Source organism: Vigna umbellata, chromosome 5 (genome assembly GCF_029865625.1).
Source record: "Vigna umbellata cultivar VRB3 chromosome 5, Vumbellata_1.0, whole genome shotgun sequence".
In the NCBI taxonomy this organism is placed as follows: Eukaryota; Viridiplantae; Streptophyta; class Magnoliopsida; order Fabales; family Fabaceae; genus Vigna; species Vigna umbellata.
The window spans coordinates 56,933,429-56,952,238 of NC_142169.1; the positions used below are offsets into that span (position 1 = coordinate 56,933,429).

Below are 18,810 nucleotides of genomic sequence, written 5' to 3' on the forward strand. Positions count from 1 at the left end.
TATATATATATATATATATATATATATATATATATATATATATATATATATATATATATATATATATATATATATATATATAAAAGTTTATATTTCTCCTCTGAAAAAATCAAGTATAATTTAATTATCCTTAAATAATAATATAATAAGAAATTAAAGTATTTTACCATAAAAAGTTTTTATTTACTATAAAAAGTTTTTATTGACGAAAGAACTTCTACCAACGAAAAAAAAATTGAAATGTAAACTAAAAGTTACCGACGAACTTTATAATTTAAATTACCAATAGAATTATTTGTCGATAATGAATTTGTCGTTTTGATTCATCAGTAAATTATTATTATCGACAAATATTTTTGTCGATAATGTATTTGATGGTCTATTTTGTTAGTAAATTGCGTCAATAATTTGTGATTTCTATTACCGATATGACAATCCAAATTAGTAGATAATATATTATTAATTACATCATTTCATAAATTTTAATAGACATTTTATTTATATTACATATGATAGTTTTCACCAAATCCCTAACAGAGTATAACCAAGTTACTCTTAATATTCAATACATATGTACATTTCTAATTTTTAAAATATAATGCATGTTTACAATATAATAGAAAATTATTTTCACTGTCCTTCAAGATTTCCTACAGGAACCTCAATCTGATTCTCTGCTCGCATTTTTTACAAATTTATGCAATCATTGCATATGAAAACCACATCCACAAAAGTATAAGGGTAAGCAAGTGAATTTTGTTCGAAATTCCAACAATAAAAGACTCAACAATTCCAATAAATATCCAACATATTATACAATTTTCATAGCAGAAAAAATCAATAAAACAATTAACTTTACTTCACACATAATATTCGTCATCCACTCTTAGATTAACAATTCAACAACAATCACCATATATCTATATAATACAGTCCTCATGGCTTAAAACACAAATAATTTATAACATAGACATCTGATTTTTTTTTTCTAAAAGGCCAATGTATTGAATGACATAGAGATTCTACACCTTTCATGTCTCTCTCGTACCTTATAGGAGTTATAGTTATAGGTCTGAGAATTTGAATGACAGAGATTCTACACCTTTCATGTCTCACATAGTTTACCCTACCATGATATTTAAAACAAAAGTTTATTGTTTAAGTTCTGACAACATGTTTTTAAGATTAAGACTACGAGACAAATATCTCCAACCAAAGACCTTTAACTAACAATACCAATGGTTAAAGTAAATAACTATGTGTTACAAACTATGTATAAAAATTTAAGCTTGATTCAACAGTTGACTAAGTAAAAACAGGAGTTTTACCATGACTAAACAAAGTTACCTTCATATTTCTCTCAAAATTGTGAAAATTATTTTTCTAACCACATACCTCTAATTATCAATCACAATTATTAGATTGAATAAATATGTGTTGGACTATATGTAAAAATTTCAGTTTCGTCCAATAGTTAAAAGTAAAAAAAAAAATTATCGAGATCACGCACAAACCAATATTTAAGATCTCATTCCATTAACGCATGAGGATTACTAAAAACAAATTTTACTATCACATTTTTTTTAAGATAACTCATAACTTCAATTAATTGAAATATTGTGCAATATAAATAAATAAAATAAAAATATATAACAATAATCAAATTACACTACAATAACTCCCACAATACTGATTAAGAGAAAAATATATATAAAAGCGTATAGATATCAAACACATTAGAACATATCGAATAAACTTAAACATGTATCATATGATATTTCTAACTTCTCCTTACCTTAAAATAATTTTCCCAAGTTAAAACGTCAGAGTTATTTCCAAACTATTTTTGAATTTTGACCAGTTCAGAATGTTCCTTATTTTTTCAGTTTTAACTTCATATAACTAGTTTTTTAACAAGAGGAGAAAAAAAAATAAAACCAAAAGAGAAAGAGAAAAAAACTTCCCTTAGTAACCTTACTTCCTACCACTACTTATATTATATTAATTTATTATTATATGTTTACTATACGAAGAATTTGGTAAAGGAAGAAAAAAATAATGTTATTACATTATATTTATTTTACTATGAATACACAAGAAACATTTGACGTAACTTCATATGACAAACTATACTGAACAAATTATTCTCTAAGAATCGGGTTTAGATGATCTTATATAACTTCTAACATCAATTGGATGACTCTTTTTATTTACATACAACCTTGAGAGCATTATTGGAGTGTGAAGCCTTATGAAAATAACTTTATCTCTGTATAGTTTGGAGGATTTTTTTTTTTGTGGCATTAAATTTAGGGAGAGTTTAGTAGATAGTTTAATGACCCATTTTGTTCTTTGCCTAAAAAGGTCATTAATACTCGAATAGTTGAGTGATTTTGTGTATTCAATTCTAAATTGTAAGTGAAAGTAATACTTGTAATTTATCTTGAATAATATAACTAATTTTTGTTAGAGAATTAAACATAACCTTGTAAGTGAAATTTCATCTATTGCATTGTGAAAAAAATTGTTAAGGACATTTGTAAATCTATAAGATCGTACTCACTTACATCTAATAGGATGACCTTGCAAAAATAAATATTTCCAAAATCAGAGTTTTATACAACCAAAAATCTAAAACCAACTGCTCTAGCACATTTTCCTTTTTCAATTTCATATCTCTAAACATTCTAAAACTCCACAACCAAACTCTTTATCTTCGTATAGGAAAAAATAGAGTTAAGTTAGCAACTAGGACAACACCACCATTCTTTCTATAAAGAACTATAGGTAAGTTCTCTATGTTTTCTTTCTTTGTCTTTCTAAAAAATGAATCCATGCATACAAGAATTTGTGAAAATTTTCATTTTGGATTTCATTCTAAGTTTAGGGTTTGTGAAAATGAATAGCTTTTAGTACTTATAAATCAGTTTAATTTATAAATTAATAAACTTGATTCGTTTTTGTTTTCATTTTTTTCAAATAAATACCAAATAATTTATTTTATCCAAAGAAGAACTAGGAATTGTTTAGAAAAGTTTCTTTATAAATATTTTAAAATAGACTTCACCATTTTAAAATCTCGAAAACCCTCTTTTGACCACAAAAATGGAGATTTCCGTTTCTAATATTTACAAATAAAAGTAAAGTTAAATTAAAAATATGAAAGTTGTCAATAATTAGAAATCCTGTAGAAAGAGTGCCTTTGCTTATATTTTTCTAAATTCTGTCTCTAATATGCATTGTTTGATTAGAAATCTGCATTGTTTTTACTTGCACAAAATTCAATTTTTTTTATATGACCTAAATAGCTTACCGCCAGTATAAAATTATATAATCATTGAGTTAAAAATTATAAAAAGTTACTTTTCTTTATATACTTTTATGAAATTAAATTTAAGAAAGTTAGTCCATCAACCTATATATTAAACTTATATAATTTGCAAATAGAGAAACTTATATAATTTGCAAATAGAGAAGGTTATTTCTTGCACCTTCTCACTTTTCTCCCTACATCTCTACATTCTAAAAATATCTTTCTTTATCTAATTTCGAAATTCGTTAAAACTTTCAAAAAATCACTCAGACAAATTTTAAAATCTGTTTATGAAAAAAAAAATTCAACCGTTAAAAATCACTCTTTCAATGAATTTCAAAATTTGATAAAAAAATTTTACAAGATTCAACGAATTTCAAAATTTATTAAAAATTTGAAAGAAAATTTAACGAATTTTAAAATCTGTCGAAAAAAAATTTCTTAAATGAATTTTGAAATCCTTTTGACAAAAGAAGAAATGTAAGGTTTTTTTAAAATTCAAGAATAGTTTTGGAATGTTTAGAAAATGTGGAAGTATAGGAAAAATCATGGGATGGTTTAGGGAGTAACACTCCAACTAGATTAGTACACTTGCCAATTAGCCTCACACAGATAAATGGACCCAACTCTTCTTTATTTTGGGTCTATTGCGTCCTGTAACCCCATTATTATTAACAACACCCCATGATAATTGGAAAAAGTTCAAATACGAAAAAAATATTCAGAAAAATATTAGTCTAAAAATCCTTTCCCAAAATATATTTCATACGCTTTGAAAATTTTATTTCAAAAATATAATTTCAAAAGTGCTGTTTCAGAAAAGTGCGTAGAAGTTGTTTTGGATTAGTTGAAGCCATTCTTACTAGAAAAGTTCGGTCTTTCAGGACATATTAAAATTAATTAAAAGAATACGACAAATTTTCTTTTAACAACTTAATTTTAAAAATAAAAAAGTATTTTTGAATATTAAAATAACAACTATTATTATGTACTATTACTTAGTCTAACTTAAAGATATATAAAATTGAGTTATATGACTTCAACATTAAAATAAAATTTGTAAGAATATAATATGAGCAAAGCAAACGATGTCGTTTGCGTACAATAGCCCTATAGTGTTGACTAAGGACCGATTTGAAGTTTGGAGTATAGTGGTACATATTCTTAGTTTCCAAAACCATACAAATAAGTAAAAAAAAATATGCATAACAGATTATCACTAATCAAAGATAATCACTTATTTCTTTTATTTCATATATTTAGTTCATTTCCACCCTATAAAACCCAAACTTTGGTTAGAACTTATAATTAATCTCTCATTTTTCTATTAGTTGTTACATACATAAACTTAGTTTTAGTCCATTCTTTGATTTCTATTCAAAGATATCATATAAACGAAGGAAAAACAGAATGTGATTACGTAAAGTAAACAGCATAGTTCAAGTTAGCAAAAAACTCAAATTTCAGAGGCAGAAAACTCAAATCCCATTCATCTACACCTATTGGGCCTAGACATTTCTTACAAGCCCATAAGACTATAAAACTGAATAAGATAATCCACAAATCTACACATAAATGTTAAAAAAAAATTGATTTATTATTTTTTGTTGACATAACTGACACCTCCATTCTCTATTTTGCTATTTTTTAATTTTAATTATTAATTAGGTGTCACTCCCTCACTCACACTGGGATGAGAAAAAGATCATCATGAATCATGAGAGAGAGAAAGAGAAAGAGGTGCAGGTGCAGGTGCACGTGGTCAGCAAGAACAGGAGATGCACCTGATGAGGCCACTCTCGTTGCACGCCGTACACGTCTTGAACCCACCTTTCTCCGCGTATACCTTGCGCGCACCGGAACATTCCCCGCACAGCAGGAACCTGTGGTCGTCGCACACGTGGCAAGCGCGCATATGAGAATCTGTTGCGGGCAGACCTTCGAGGAGCTTCCTGAGCTCGCCATTCTCGTGCAGCCACCGCACCTCCTCGGCACCACCCACGTACCTTCCGTTGACGAACACACGAGGAAGAGTCAGACCCGTTTTGCGACCCGTGACCCGACGGAGCTCCGCGAGAAAACCCGAGTCCATTGAAACGTCGCGCTCGTCCAGCGCAACGCGGAATCCGCGCAGGATGGAACGCACCGTTTTGCAGTCCTCGAACGTGCCGCGGACCACGCGCAGGCTCGTGAAGTACACCACTACGCGCTGCTCCGAACGGGGGATGGACGGCAGGGGTTGCGGCTGGACGGCGCGTGGGGCTTCGTCGGAGGCGCGTGCGGTAAGTTTGGGGTGATTTGACCACGCTCGGAGGAGCTTGTTGGCGAGTGTGACCCGGTGGAAAATTGAGGGTTTGGGTTTGGTGGTGGAGGGTTCATCTAATATTAGGGTTTGAATGTCTTTGAAGGAAGAACATGAGAAGGAAGATGAACGTGGTTTGTTCCAAGGTTGCCACATTGAAAGTGGAAACTAGAATAGAACAAAGGTTGCTTTTTTTTAATTAGGGTTGTGTTTTTTGTGGAGTTTGAAGGGGAAAGGTGGGGTTTTGGGAGGAAGGAAGAAGTGGGGGTGTTGGATTTTGTTTTGTTTGTTTGTTTGGGAAAAAGGGTAGGATTTAGTTGCTCAAAAGTTTGGATTTTGGTGAATGAGGAAGGAGATGGAGAGGTGGGAGACTTTGCATTTTGTTGCTTATGAGAGAGAAAGAGGAGGGTGAGAGTGAGAGTGAGAGAGAGAGGAAATGGTGTGAAAATGGGGAAGAGTGGAGAGGGAGATTGAGGTGGTGGTTATGGTAGTTGAGAGGTTGGTTTATTTTGCTTTTAGGAGAGGGTTAAGAGGGAAAAGGAGATTCATTGTGAGAGATATTAGGATGCTCTTATTTAATGTTTGTATTAATATGATTTAATTATGGCGGATATTTAATCTCCATTTGTGAGTTTAAAAAATATAATAAAAAAAATTAAAGCATATTCTAATTAGAGTCACTAGTGAGAACACCTGTTGCAGAAGCAGTTAAGTCTTTGTCACATCAATTAGTATGAGAGTACATGTAGAGTTACTCCCTCTGAGGAACTTCCATTTATATTATTATTACGACCTTCACTTGGATAAGCTTTTTATCCATAACAGTGAAAGTGTGCAATCAATCAGCATGGTATAATGTTATTGGCACTAAATTTTAGGAAAATGACACTTGAACAACCATTTTTGACAACATTTAGACACGTGCACACGTGTCTAAATTTGAGTGGTCCATTTTCATTTAATTTTTCCAACTGGACCACTCAAATTTAGACACGTGTGCGCGTGTTTAAATGTTGTCAAAAATGATTGTTCAAGTATCATTTTCCTAAATTTTAATAGCATCGTTAGAAAATTGATTTATATGTAGAAAAGTAATAATAAGTGTTTTCGTATAAGTGAAAGATATAAGTATTTACATATGATGTTAATTTTATACCTATAAAAATGTTTGAGAGCATGTATAGTGAATTTGATGTAAAAAAATGGTAAAAACATGCTCTAATTATCTGTGCCCAGAAACCTATTATGTGTAACATGATTTTAATTTTGTTTGTCACACTTAAAATTTTATTAAAGTAATATGTATAGTTTCTTAAATTAAAAATATATAAAAAATTATGATAATGATGAAATTGCTGGAGGGTGAAGCAAAAGAAGAATGACTTTGGTTTGGAGGGTGATGTTTTGTTTTGTTTTGTTATGAATTGTGGATTCATTAATTGCAGAGATGAAGACTTGCTTGCACCATCCTCTCTACCAGCAGACACTGGCAGTGCAACCAACACCAATTACGACAGCATTGATGTTCCCTTTTCTCATCAGATCTCTTCTTATTGTACTAACTTTCACTGAGAGAACATAAATACTGCAAAAATAAGTCACTCTTTAGCAAGCATATACATAAATTAAACAGTGCATCAAATTCTATTGGTAAAAAAAATTGCTAATTACATTATTAGAATATAAGATTGAATTATATTTAAAGATGATTTTTGTAAAGAATATATATAAAAGGGTAACAGAGTTGGACCATATGCAATTATAAGAAGACGAAGAAAGGAGCATGCTTGAGAGTACATAATGAATGGGTTGGAAAAGATAAAGGGTTTTACTGAAGAAAGAGGAAGTGGGTGGAGGATTCTGAAAAGTTCCACATGGTAAGAAAAAGTGAAAGGAAGGATCCAAGAGAGATATAACTAACTCCAAACCACATGCCATATGCCATGTTACAATCCCTTTTTCTTCTTTTTTTGTTCACTCATGTCAACCGATGTTCTGTTCTTTCTTTCTTGATTTGGGTGCAGCATTTCTTTCCATCACATACCCTTCGTTTTCTTCTCTCACTGCTCATCCACTCTTATGTGTGTTTTTCACATTTAAAAATGCTTTCACACTCAACCACGTTAAATTAGTAGTGAGACTGAACCGTGAGAAAATCTGTCTACCATTATTCACTGCACAACCTCGTTTCCTGTTCGAATCACAACCTGCCTGCACAATAATGTTTAATTCAACTTTCATTAATTAATTATCATCATTTACAAAAAAAATTCATTCAACTTTTTACCTTTTATTATTGTTCAACTTTTTGTTTTCACACCGTCAAAAAATTAAGGAAAATGACACTTGAACAACCATTTTTGACAACATTTAAACACGCGCACACGTGTCAAAATCTGAGTGGTCCAGTTGGAAAAATTAAATGAAAATGGACCACTCAGATTTTGACACGTGTGCGCGTGTCTAAATGTTGTCAAAAATGGTTGTTCAAGTATCATTTTCCAAAAATTAAATGACTAATTCGTTACTGATCTTTACCAAATAATGTTATTTTCTTTATGTATTTTTCATGGCATGTTAACAGGTCAACATACCGTTGAATATTCAACGAATCGATCAAATATATCATAATAAAAAATATATGATAAAATTTTGTAAAATTATATAACTGAGTGATAAAATGTGTAATTAAAAGCAAACTCAAATTACACTGTTTTTCAAGAGTATAAAATTTTTGTAAGATTAAAACCGAGGAATATCAGAGATAATTTGTTAAGAACATTGCGAGTATAATTTGTTTTTCTATTCTTCAATTCAAGATCAGACCTGGTTTTCCTTTTTTTAGTTCCAAATTTACTTTTTTTTCTCAGTTTTTTGTTTTTTTTATGGCAGCTCTTTTGTGTTTGGATATGGTTGTTGGATTATGGACTGTTTTCAGCCCAATTGCTAAAAAAAGAAATAAAAGTACAATATTATAGTGTACAAAAATAATAACACAGAGCAATAAAAAGAAAAGAAAAAAAAATCTATTTCTTCTTTCTTTTTTCTTGTTTAAACTCTTTGTTATTCAATTCTTCTCTTCAATTTAAATTCATGTTGTAGAGTTTTTTTCTTTTTTTTTTAAATTCTTAATGTTCTTATTCGTCTCTTCTATTTAAATTCATTTTGTTTGTGTCTTTTAAGAGTTGTTACTTTTGAAATTTAATATCATTAATTCATATAAATAAATATAAATAAATGAGTTTGTGAATTTTTATTTTTAATATTATTTATTTTGCTCATTTCTAATTGGTGTAGAACTTTTAAATTTATATTTAATTCTTCTTAATTTTTCTCTTAAACATGAGGTATTTATACCTTGAGATATGTAGTTTGGAAGATTGAATTTCATTAGTCAGTGACTCGTATAAGAAGAATAATGACACATTTTACTCAAGATCATAAAACAATGAGTTTGTAGATTTTATTTTTTATATATTGTTCAACTTTTATTGTTTTTAGTTAATGTAAGATCTAAACTCATACTTATATTCTTAACTATCTTTATATTAAGTATCTTCTATATTAATTTACTCGTTCTCGATTTTGATCTTTATGAAACTTATATATTTATTTAATAAGTTGTATAGTATTTTTAAATATTTGTTTAGTGAAATTCAAATTCATTTTGATAAATTTCATTTATAAGAACTAATTTTTTTCAAGCTTAATCCATAGAGATGTTAAACAACTCAGTGGGTATTTCTTTTTTCATTTATTTAGAGCAAAAATTATTTCAATAAGCAACTTTTTAATCTAATAAACATAATTTTTAAGTAAATTTTCTCTTTAAACATCACTTCAAATTCATTAAACAATTTTTAGATTTTTAGATAGATTACACAATCCAACCCGACCCACTTCCAATTCAACCTGTAAGTTAAATTAAGTTGGATCAATTGAGTTAAAATTGTAAAAATCTTTCTCTTTTCCCTTTTGTTAAAAAATATAATTTTCAAGTGTTAACCTAATAAAAAAAATAACACTACAAAAATTAGTAGAGTTAATGTAAACACAAAAAGTCAATTTATAATTGTATAAACTAGTTTAAGACATGAAAATTAAAACATAACACAATTTGTTCATGTTAAAAATATACAAATGGGTCTTAAATCACATATACTAAACTCATCGCATAACTCAACACTGAATTAATTTGAATTGTGTCATATTTGACCTAACTATAAATGAAACTTAACATAATCTAATTGGATTGGGTCTGAGTAGATAATCAAATAAGATAATAAATAACCTAGCTATTAAATATCATTTTTCACATTTTAATAAAGAGTTAAACACTTTTTTTGTTTATATTTTCGTCGATTTTATTTAGTGTGGGATTCTTTTTTTTAATGTTTAATATGGTTTCAATTTTGATAATTTATGTTCAATTTAGTTTTTTTCCATGATATCGTCAAAATTATCAACAACAGACTATACACATTGGCAGTGTTATAATGAGTTCAATTTTTTCTTAGGTGATCCGTCCAACACGATGTACACATTATTGCAACATCATCTTAAACCTCCCAACGCATCAGAAACCCTAGTCACCACGCACCTCCACAACACAACGTAAACAACGCGTCATCTTCATCCAAAATGTAAACCCCACACCTTTATTTTTCTAGAACGCGCAATATCAATCTCCACCACAAGTCTAAATCTCTTTACCTTGAAAACGACCTCACTAACCATTCTTGCGCACCATCATGACCATTCTCACTAAATCACCTCACAAACAACGATGAAATATTTGCATAAAATTTAAAGTTCAATAAAATAACCAAATTTTAAAACTTATATGATGCATAAAATTCAAATTTCAACAATAATCTAACTTTTCTTACCATAATTATTGTGCTCAATAATCACCTAAGTTCATCTGAAGGAACCTCATTTACAAACAAAACGAAATACAAATTTTTACCAATCACCAATTCCATGAAATAACCAAGGCAATAATATCGTAATCATGATTACTTACACTTTTTTCAACCAAACATCAAGATCTACTTAAATATTAAATCATTATTTCTAAACTCAATTTTAAGTACAACAAAGTAATTTCTTTACATAAAATTAGACTCGTCAATTTGGCCCTTCTAATATGGTTTGGTCCTGATCCATGTGGGTTGGGGCCAGAAAAGCCTATAGGACCAAAAAGTCACTCATAGAAAAAGGCCATAGGGCCAAAATATCTATAAAAGCCTTGTGGGTTAGGACCAACTCATGGGCCTTTTTTTTAGATTTTTTTTTATTTTAAATACAAGAAAAAGTGTAATTAATTCTAATTTGTTGCGAGTCTAAGTGTTATAATTTCTAAAAATGATCCAATTATATTTGATAGACCAAAATTACCTAATTATATTTTTTATTATATAAAATAAATATTTATTTTTCATACTTAAAATTCTATAAATAATCTTGTTTGAATATATAAAGTATATATTGAATTTAAATTATGATATAATATTTCATTTTTTTAGAAGTTCTAATCTTCGACAACAATTCCATTTTTCCACATACACTGTTTCACACCTATAATAATCCAGATTTCTTCTGCCAAAAATTAAACAAATAATTAATTTGGCCCAAAATATAAACAATAAAAAGATAATGTAAAAAATAGAAATTCAAAGAAAACTCATGTTGAAAGACAAAGGAATAGAAAACTCCAATAATTTAAGTGACTACTAATTAAATTCTTTCAATTTACTTTATACTTTGCAAAAAAAATTGTCATGAGAATTATTTTATATCATTAGCAAAGCAAATAGAAAAATGCATTTGTACAAGCCAAATTAAGACTAGAAATCATCTAATATATATTAGAGATCTTTATTTGAATTATAACTTATCATTTACTATAAAAAAATGTATTTATAGAAAATAATTATATCTATCATCCATGAAACTCATATTGTAATGAATATAAATAATTTTTATTAATTTTATAAATAATTGTTTGTTATAAATAATTAAATAAATAATAACATTTAATTTACAAAATATTACCAATAGAATAAAATTAATAAGATAATTATTTTAATTAAAATAAATATTTAATAAGATAATCACTTTTAAGCTAATTTAATTTATGAAAAATAATTATTTTTACTTCTCTATTTTATAGGTATATATATATATATATATATATATATATATATATATATATATATATATATATATATATATATATATAAGTATTTACATTAGTCAAATAACATACCACCAATAGAACATGTTGTATGAGTAGTTTAGAAATAAGGAAAAATGTAAGAATAAACTGTTGAAAATTATTAATAAAAGTTGTTAGATATTAAATGAATTGTTTATAATTAATTAACATATTTATTGACTGACTGTTTATAAGATTAAAATGTAAATTTCTAATATTAATTTTTTATTTCAGCAAGTTTAATTTACATAAAACCTCATATTTTATCTTTCTAATGCGGTTATTTGATCAATTTGATTCATAAATATTTAATATATAATATATATAATATAATATATATGGGAGAGAGCAAAATTATAATAATATATATATATATATATATATATTATATTGTTTCTAGAATTTAATTAAAGTTTTGCGGTGAGACTAAACCCACTTTAACCCTGACCTTAACCCATTTGAGAAGGAGTTTTGGGAGTTGAGATTTTTTTTTGACCCCTATTTCAAAGACTTCTTAAAATATGACTTTTTCGGTTGGGGCTAAACAAGTCATGAATTAAATTGACACCTCTAAATAAAATTATACTTATTTCAACTAAATCTCCTAGAAGTTTTGTTTAGCACATAAATCTCCAACATGCTCATGAAAAATACTGATTAATGAAAATAAAAGTACCACTACAATTTTTTACTAGCAGACATTCACATCTGTCCACCAACTTAGTTTATTTATTTATTTTTAAAAGGGTTAAATATGTTTTTAGTCCCTAAACTATTGGCCGTTTCTGGTTTTCGTCCCTCTTTTAAAGTAAGGTACAATTTGGTCCTCATTCTTATCGAAAAATTCGTTTTAGTCCTCGGAATTTTGGTTTTAGTCCTCATTTGTTGCTAAATGAGGACCTACCTTACTTTGAAACAGGGACGAAAACCAGAAACTGCCAACAGTTTAGGGACTAAAAACATATTTAACCCTTTTTAAAAATATTAAAAGCATCATTTCAACTTGTTTTTGTGAAATTGAAACAGTATATTAAATTAGTATTTATTTCTTTTAAAAGTCATATTTTAAAGAAAAAATTATACTATTTTCTAAAAAAGTAAGACTTACGACCAATATAAAATCCTAACATTTCTTCAATCATTTTTACCTGTGAAACGCTTGAAAAACAGTTACTCACTGCAGAATCTATCGTCATTTGAATCACTCCTTCAAAATCCAACAAAATCGTATAATTTGTGAAACTATGATGCTCTTTAACTTCCTTCGTAGTACACGCTCTTCGTCTTGAAAACACTCATAGCAGGAATCGGTGAAATGGAACCTGATTCGATTGCCACCACCATAACCGTAAACGTCAAGTTCAATGGCGTCAACATACCGGTCTCAATTTCACCCAACTCTACCGTCAAAGACCTCAAGTCCCTTCTTCTACCTTCTACCAATGTCCTCCCTCGGGGCCAGAAACTCATCTTCAAAGGTTTCAGCTTTTGCCCCTTTCTCTTTTTCATTCGACACCCTTATGAAAGAACCCCCACCCCTTTTGAATTCGTGTGTGAATCAAATTAAAGAATGATCTTACAGGTAAGGTTTTGGAAGACCCCGTGACTTTGACTGCATCCAACTTGACTAATGGATCCAAACTCATGCTTGTGGCTTCTCAAGGTTTATATCAAGGGGTATTGTATATTGCTTCATGAATCTCTTTCTCTGTTCTGGGTTTTGTCAGCTACGGAGATAGTGTTCAATAAAATTAGTTTTTATTTTCTATCAGTGAATTTAAAATGCATACATTTTACATGAGAAATGCTAGCAACATAGTCCCTAAAAAACACTTTTGGAGAGACTCTTAGGAAATTTATTGCAATTAATGAACCCCACTTATATTCTTTTAGTTTTCAATAAATTTTAACCAACAGTGAAGAATTTGTTAGAGAATGTATCATGGTGTATGGTAAGATTGTTGGCTTTTTAAATTGGCAAACTGTGTAAAAATCTTAACATGGTGCATGAAAATTAAAATCAAAATCTTAAGTAAAAAAATCTACTTTATTGAAGCATGACGGGTCGTTAACTCTGCTGTATGATACTATGATTTCATCATTAAGTTAAATTGTGGTTTTATGGTTATTGGGTAACCCAAAGGAAAATGTTTTATACGAATGCCTTGCCAAAATTGGTATAGACAAACTAGATGGATCCTTTCGAATAGGAGATGAATGGAGCTACTTAGAATGGATATTATACAATCAGACAAGTTTGATGAGGTTTATCATGCTTCTCATTGAAAATAAAAATTATGTTTAAAGATGTGCTTGTGTAGAGTTTGCTTGTTTCTATGGCAAACAGAAAAATGTAGCTTGAAGATTTTGATTCTTTTACAGGATGGACCCATCTTGAAGAAAGCTCATGTTGTTCCCAAATCGAGGAAAGATAGTCGCTCAGGCTCTAGCAATGACGTGAAGAAAATTCCTATTAAGAACAGGATGGAACGGTGGAAAGCAACCGGAGTTGTAGCATTATCTGAAAGCAAGTTAGAGGTAATAATATTTTTTTCTTATATTCAACTAGACGCTTGGTTTTGTGTCAAATGGAAAATTAGAGATGAGGAACGTGGTAAATTTTATTCATGGCACGATATGAAAGTATCCACTTTTGTCTTCTTTTTTTCATGCCATATGTGCATATGGAATCTATTTTGTAGTTCACATGTTAGGAATGTGTAGGTCGAGCCAGGCTATAACATCATTTACAAAACAATCCATCAAATCATTACAATTCAAAGCAGATTTCTTTTTCAAGTATAAGAAAGTTCTTGGTGGAAGGGAAGTTTTCATTCCAAGGTTAAGGCATGTCACAATACTAAGAGTTTGGAATGACGGTTATGACAAAAGAGTGAACCCAAGACCTTTGCATCAATGCTGTTTGATCCTAGCAATTTGGCCAACTGCTGTTGTCTAATTCATAATTCATGGTAGTTTCATATGATTGTGTATAAGTAGGTTTTTGGTGCGGAGCAAGATGGATCACTGATTATTATGGTTAAAATTAAAATAATTTTTTTGTTTTGTCTTTTTTGTCCATGTAATTGTTGGTTGTCCATGTCCAGACCAGAAGAACTTCATACTGTCTTGTTCATCTTTTTTGTCTCTTCTGTCCATTATTTAACCATAAAATCTTATTGAACAACCACACATGTGGTATGTGGTTATACCACAAAACAAATCATACAGGAAAAGGAGATTCCGCACATTACCTCTCTGAAGACAATATGCCAGAATAAATCACTGATTTCATGTTCATATCTGATGTGACTCTCAATTTTATATCAAATACCTGCTGAGGTCAATATTTTTTATAAGCAAATAATTGGAGTTCCAACTCTAGTTACTCATTTTGGATTAGGCATAGCGCTAGACAACATCATAGAACTTGGTTGAAGCTACATATGCAACTCTGCACATTATACTTATTAAATTGTTATTAGCTGTGTAATACACGTGTTTTAGTGGAAGGATAGGCTCCAGTATCGCTGTTCACTTCTTTCTTGTAAAACCTATCATAACCTAAGCAACTTAGTGTGCCAACAAGAACATGTCAAGTTTGGGTTACAAAATAGGGAATTCTAACAGCTCAAGTTCTAGGCTTGAAATCATTATAGAAATTATTGCTGAAAATCCAATAATAATGGTGACTGGTCCTTTATTGTTAAACGTAGCCTACATTAGTTAGTTCTGATAGCATGCTCTGTGCCTTGGTGAATCTAGAAAGGAAGTATTTAAACAGCCAATGGAAACAGAAATCAATGGAAAATAAAATAAATTTTGGTAATATGTAATTATTATCAGTTTCGGAAACACTCATTTTTTCTAGAAATTTTTATTTAAATAGGCCATACCTGAAGAAGTGTGGGTTTGTGGATCTTCTGCAAGAGTTCTAGATTGCAAAACCAATTCAATCAAAAGTGTCCCTGTCGAAATTGCACGTCTTACAAGTCTAGAGGTAAGCTGAATGTCTCTATAGGTTTAGTTTCTGCTACATCAAGTTGTTTTCATTGAGCAATAATTAACACTGCTTGCTTTTTTTAAAACACTGCAGAAACTATTCATGGATTCAAATGAGATAGAGGATGAATCAATTAAGTGGGAAGGACTAACAACTCTGAAGCACATAACTGTATTAACATTGAACTATAACAAGTGAGCAGATGTTATCATTTGTAATTTCAATGTGTGCCTGCTTGGATTTAGTTGCATAAAACAACAAATGAATTTATATAAATATTTCTTTCAATATGGATTTTTGTTAGTCCCTCTAAACCATCATAATTTCAATAGTTGGTTCCCGGCCCAAAGATAATGGGATGCAGTAATTATATTTCTTGTTTGTTTCCTAGCATATTGCTTGTTGAGTTTAATGTAAAAGGCCAAAGGTTACTTGCTTACTAACCATTATTTCAGGTTATTCTGGTTTAATGTTAAATCTATAAAACAAATTCTTTGCATATTTGAAAGAATGACTTCAAAGTTTTAACTAACCTTAGCTTATTGGTCTTTGTATTGAAAGTTGATCAAGAAGGTTGTTTCTTCACGTAATTTGGTTGTTTAACATGATTTCTATGCAGTTTAACTACTTTGCCGTCTGCACTTGGGTCACTTACCTCTTTGAAGGAGCTGCATGTTTCCAATAATAAATTGGGTGGCTTTCCTGATGAAATAGAGCATCTGACTAAATTAGAAGTCTTGCAAGCCAACAACAATAGGTATTATTTAAAATTTAGTACTTGATTAAGTATGAATATATTATTGCAACACATTGTAAGTTTGGTCAAATCACTAAAACCCTGTTTAAGGATTGTCCTGCACTTGGCTCGTTTACTACTTAGGTAGTTGAGTTTACTACTTAGCTGAACAAACCAGTTTATTCAAAATCCATCTACTTCTTGCAGTAATTACCACTAACAAATTGCTAACTGATGTTGATTAAAAAGTTGTTATTTTTATTGATGTGTATCATCTTCTCAGGATAAGTATCATCAGTGACACTATTGGGAACTGCCATTCTCTTGTTGAGGTACAATTGCTGGTCTTCTTCTATCCTTTCCTTTCTCTCATCTTTGTTTTCCTTTTTCAGATGGGACTTCCCAATTGAGACAGGATTGAAAAATTAAAACGCCACTGAAAATAATCATTTTTCTTCGATAATTTATGCTCTTAAATATATATGCAACTTTTCTTGTGACGTAGGTTGATTTCTCATCAAATTTTCTGTCAGAATTGCCAGAGACATTTAGTAGTTTGAACAATTTGAAGGTACCCTTTTCTGACCCATCTTATCTAACATGAAAAGAAAATGTAATGTGGGTTTGTTTCCCATCACAAGTTATTTATTAACTATTTGGTATGTTATCTTTAAATGGTTTTGAAGTTTAAGAACTGTAACTATATACTGTTGCAATTTCACTCCTCTACCTTAGTACTACATGAGGACTACTTCACATTGATGTATCATTTTAAACACTATCACTTTAATCCTATGTTTTTTGGATGTTGGACTAATCTGATTGTAGATTTACACATTCAAGTATTTGTTTGAACTTTTTTAAATTCAGAGACTAATGTGACAGTTTCAAATTCAGGGGCCAAAGTGAGCATTTACTCAATATATTAATCTTCCATACTTGGTCACTCATGTCTTGGTAAAAATGGATATAACTTTTCCTACTCATTACTCCATTTCTCTGTGAATTATGCAGGCACTGTACCTCAGTAACAATGCCATGAAATCTCTTCCATCAAAACTATTCAAGACCTGTTTTCAACTCTCCACATTGGATCTCCACAACACAGAAATAACAATTGATCTCCTTCGCCAGGTGTGCACATTTTTTTTTCGTCAGAAGGGTTGGTTTATCATGGTTATGTCAGTTCAACTGAACATGTAATTTCTAAGAAACAAACTGTTACATGACAGTCAAATATGCATTGATTGATTTATTGCAGTTTGAAGGGTGGGACAATTTTGACGAGCGCCGGCGTTCAAAGCATCAAAAACAAATTGATTTCAGAGTTGGAGTCTCCAGAGATTTTGATGAAGGTGCTGATAAGAACTAAAATTATTTGTTATAAATAATGCTGTTCATTCAGATAGTATTCATGAAGTTCATGTCTTTGGTGGCAAATAGGAAAATGGAAATTTGTGATACAATGTTTTGGATCTGATGTCTGGTTTGAGTGACTCGTGCCATAAACAACGCTATAACTGTCTCTGTTTCATCTAATGGATGTTTTTGTCAAGGTGAATCAATTTATTATAACAAAAATAGTTAAACATAAAACGTTACACCTTCACCCTTTTTTCTTTTTTCATTGCAAACTATATAATCTATTATGGATCCTTGGACTAATCAATGATATGTTTCAAAGTAAATAGTTTTGTTAGTATAGATCATCCCCTTACACTTCATGGTTGTAGTTTTAGCAAGAATAAAATTAGTGAAAAAAATGTGTAATATTTTTTTGACAAAAACAAAGTATGTTACAAGGTAAGAGATACCTTTGATTAAGGTTTAACGAGGTAGAAAATGATTTCTTATATTATCATGGAAGTAAAGCTTTCTCACCTTCATCATGTTGAAATAAATATAATGTTGTTAACTTACTGCAAATGAACAGTACTCCGAAAATAATTTCTAAATTTTAAGCAAGCAATGGAATGTTAAATTCTCAAACTTATATTTTTTAATTGAATCTTTAATCACAAAATCAATAATTTTGTCATCCATATAAATCTAATTTGATTTTCTTTTTCGGTAAGTCCTTATACGACAAGAAATGGTCAGGAACTGTAATGGTCAGGATTTTTTTTATTATATAATTTATTTTATTTTACATTCAATTTATAGATAGTAGATTTGTTTTACTTGTATTATTTTTAGATTTTTAAATATTAATTAATATAACAAAAGCGTGATAGTC

The 18,810-nt window shown here is 29.6% G+C and overlaps 2 protein-coding genes across 2 annotated transcripts; one reads left to right on the top strand and one right to left on the bottom strand.

The window, feature by feature from the left end:
• Nucleotides 1-4,704: 4,704 nt before the first annotated feature.
• Nucleotides 4,705-6,192, bottom strand: LOC124838200 (Glutaredoxin family protein). The gene has a single exon (XM_047313734.2). It carries the CDS (start codon nt 5,769-5,771, stop codon nt 5,076-5,078), a length of 696 nt encoding a protein of 231 aa, XP_047169690.1. The 5' UTR covers nt 5,772-6,192; the 3' UTR covers nt 4,705-5,075.
• Nucleotides 6,193-12,987: 6,795 nt separating this feature from the next.
• LOC124838199 (LRR/ubiquitin-like domain protein) lies at nt 12,988-18,135 on the top strand. The gene is made up of 10 exons (XM_047313731.2): nt 12,988-13,313; nt 13,418-13,512; nt 14,218-14,373; nt 15,725-15,835; nt 15,932-16,032; nt 16,458-16,595; nt 16,858-16,906; nt 17,080-17,145; nt 17,589-17,708; nt 17,836-18,135. Exons 1-10 carry the CDS (start codon nt 13,151-13,153, stop codon nt 17,944-17,946), a joined length of 1,110 nt encoding a protein of 369 aa, XP_047169687.1. The 5' UTR covers nt 12,988-13,150; the 3' UTR covers nt 17,947-18,135.
• Nucleotides 18,136-18,810: the final 675 nt, after the last annotated feature.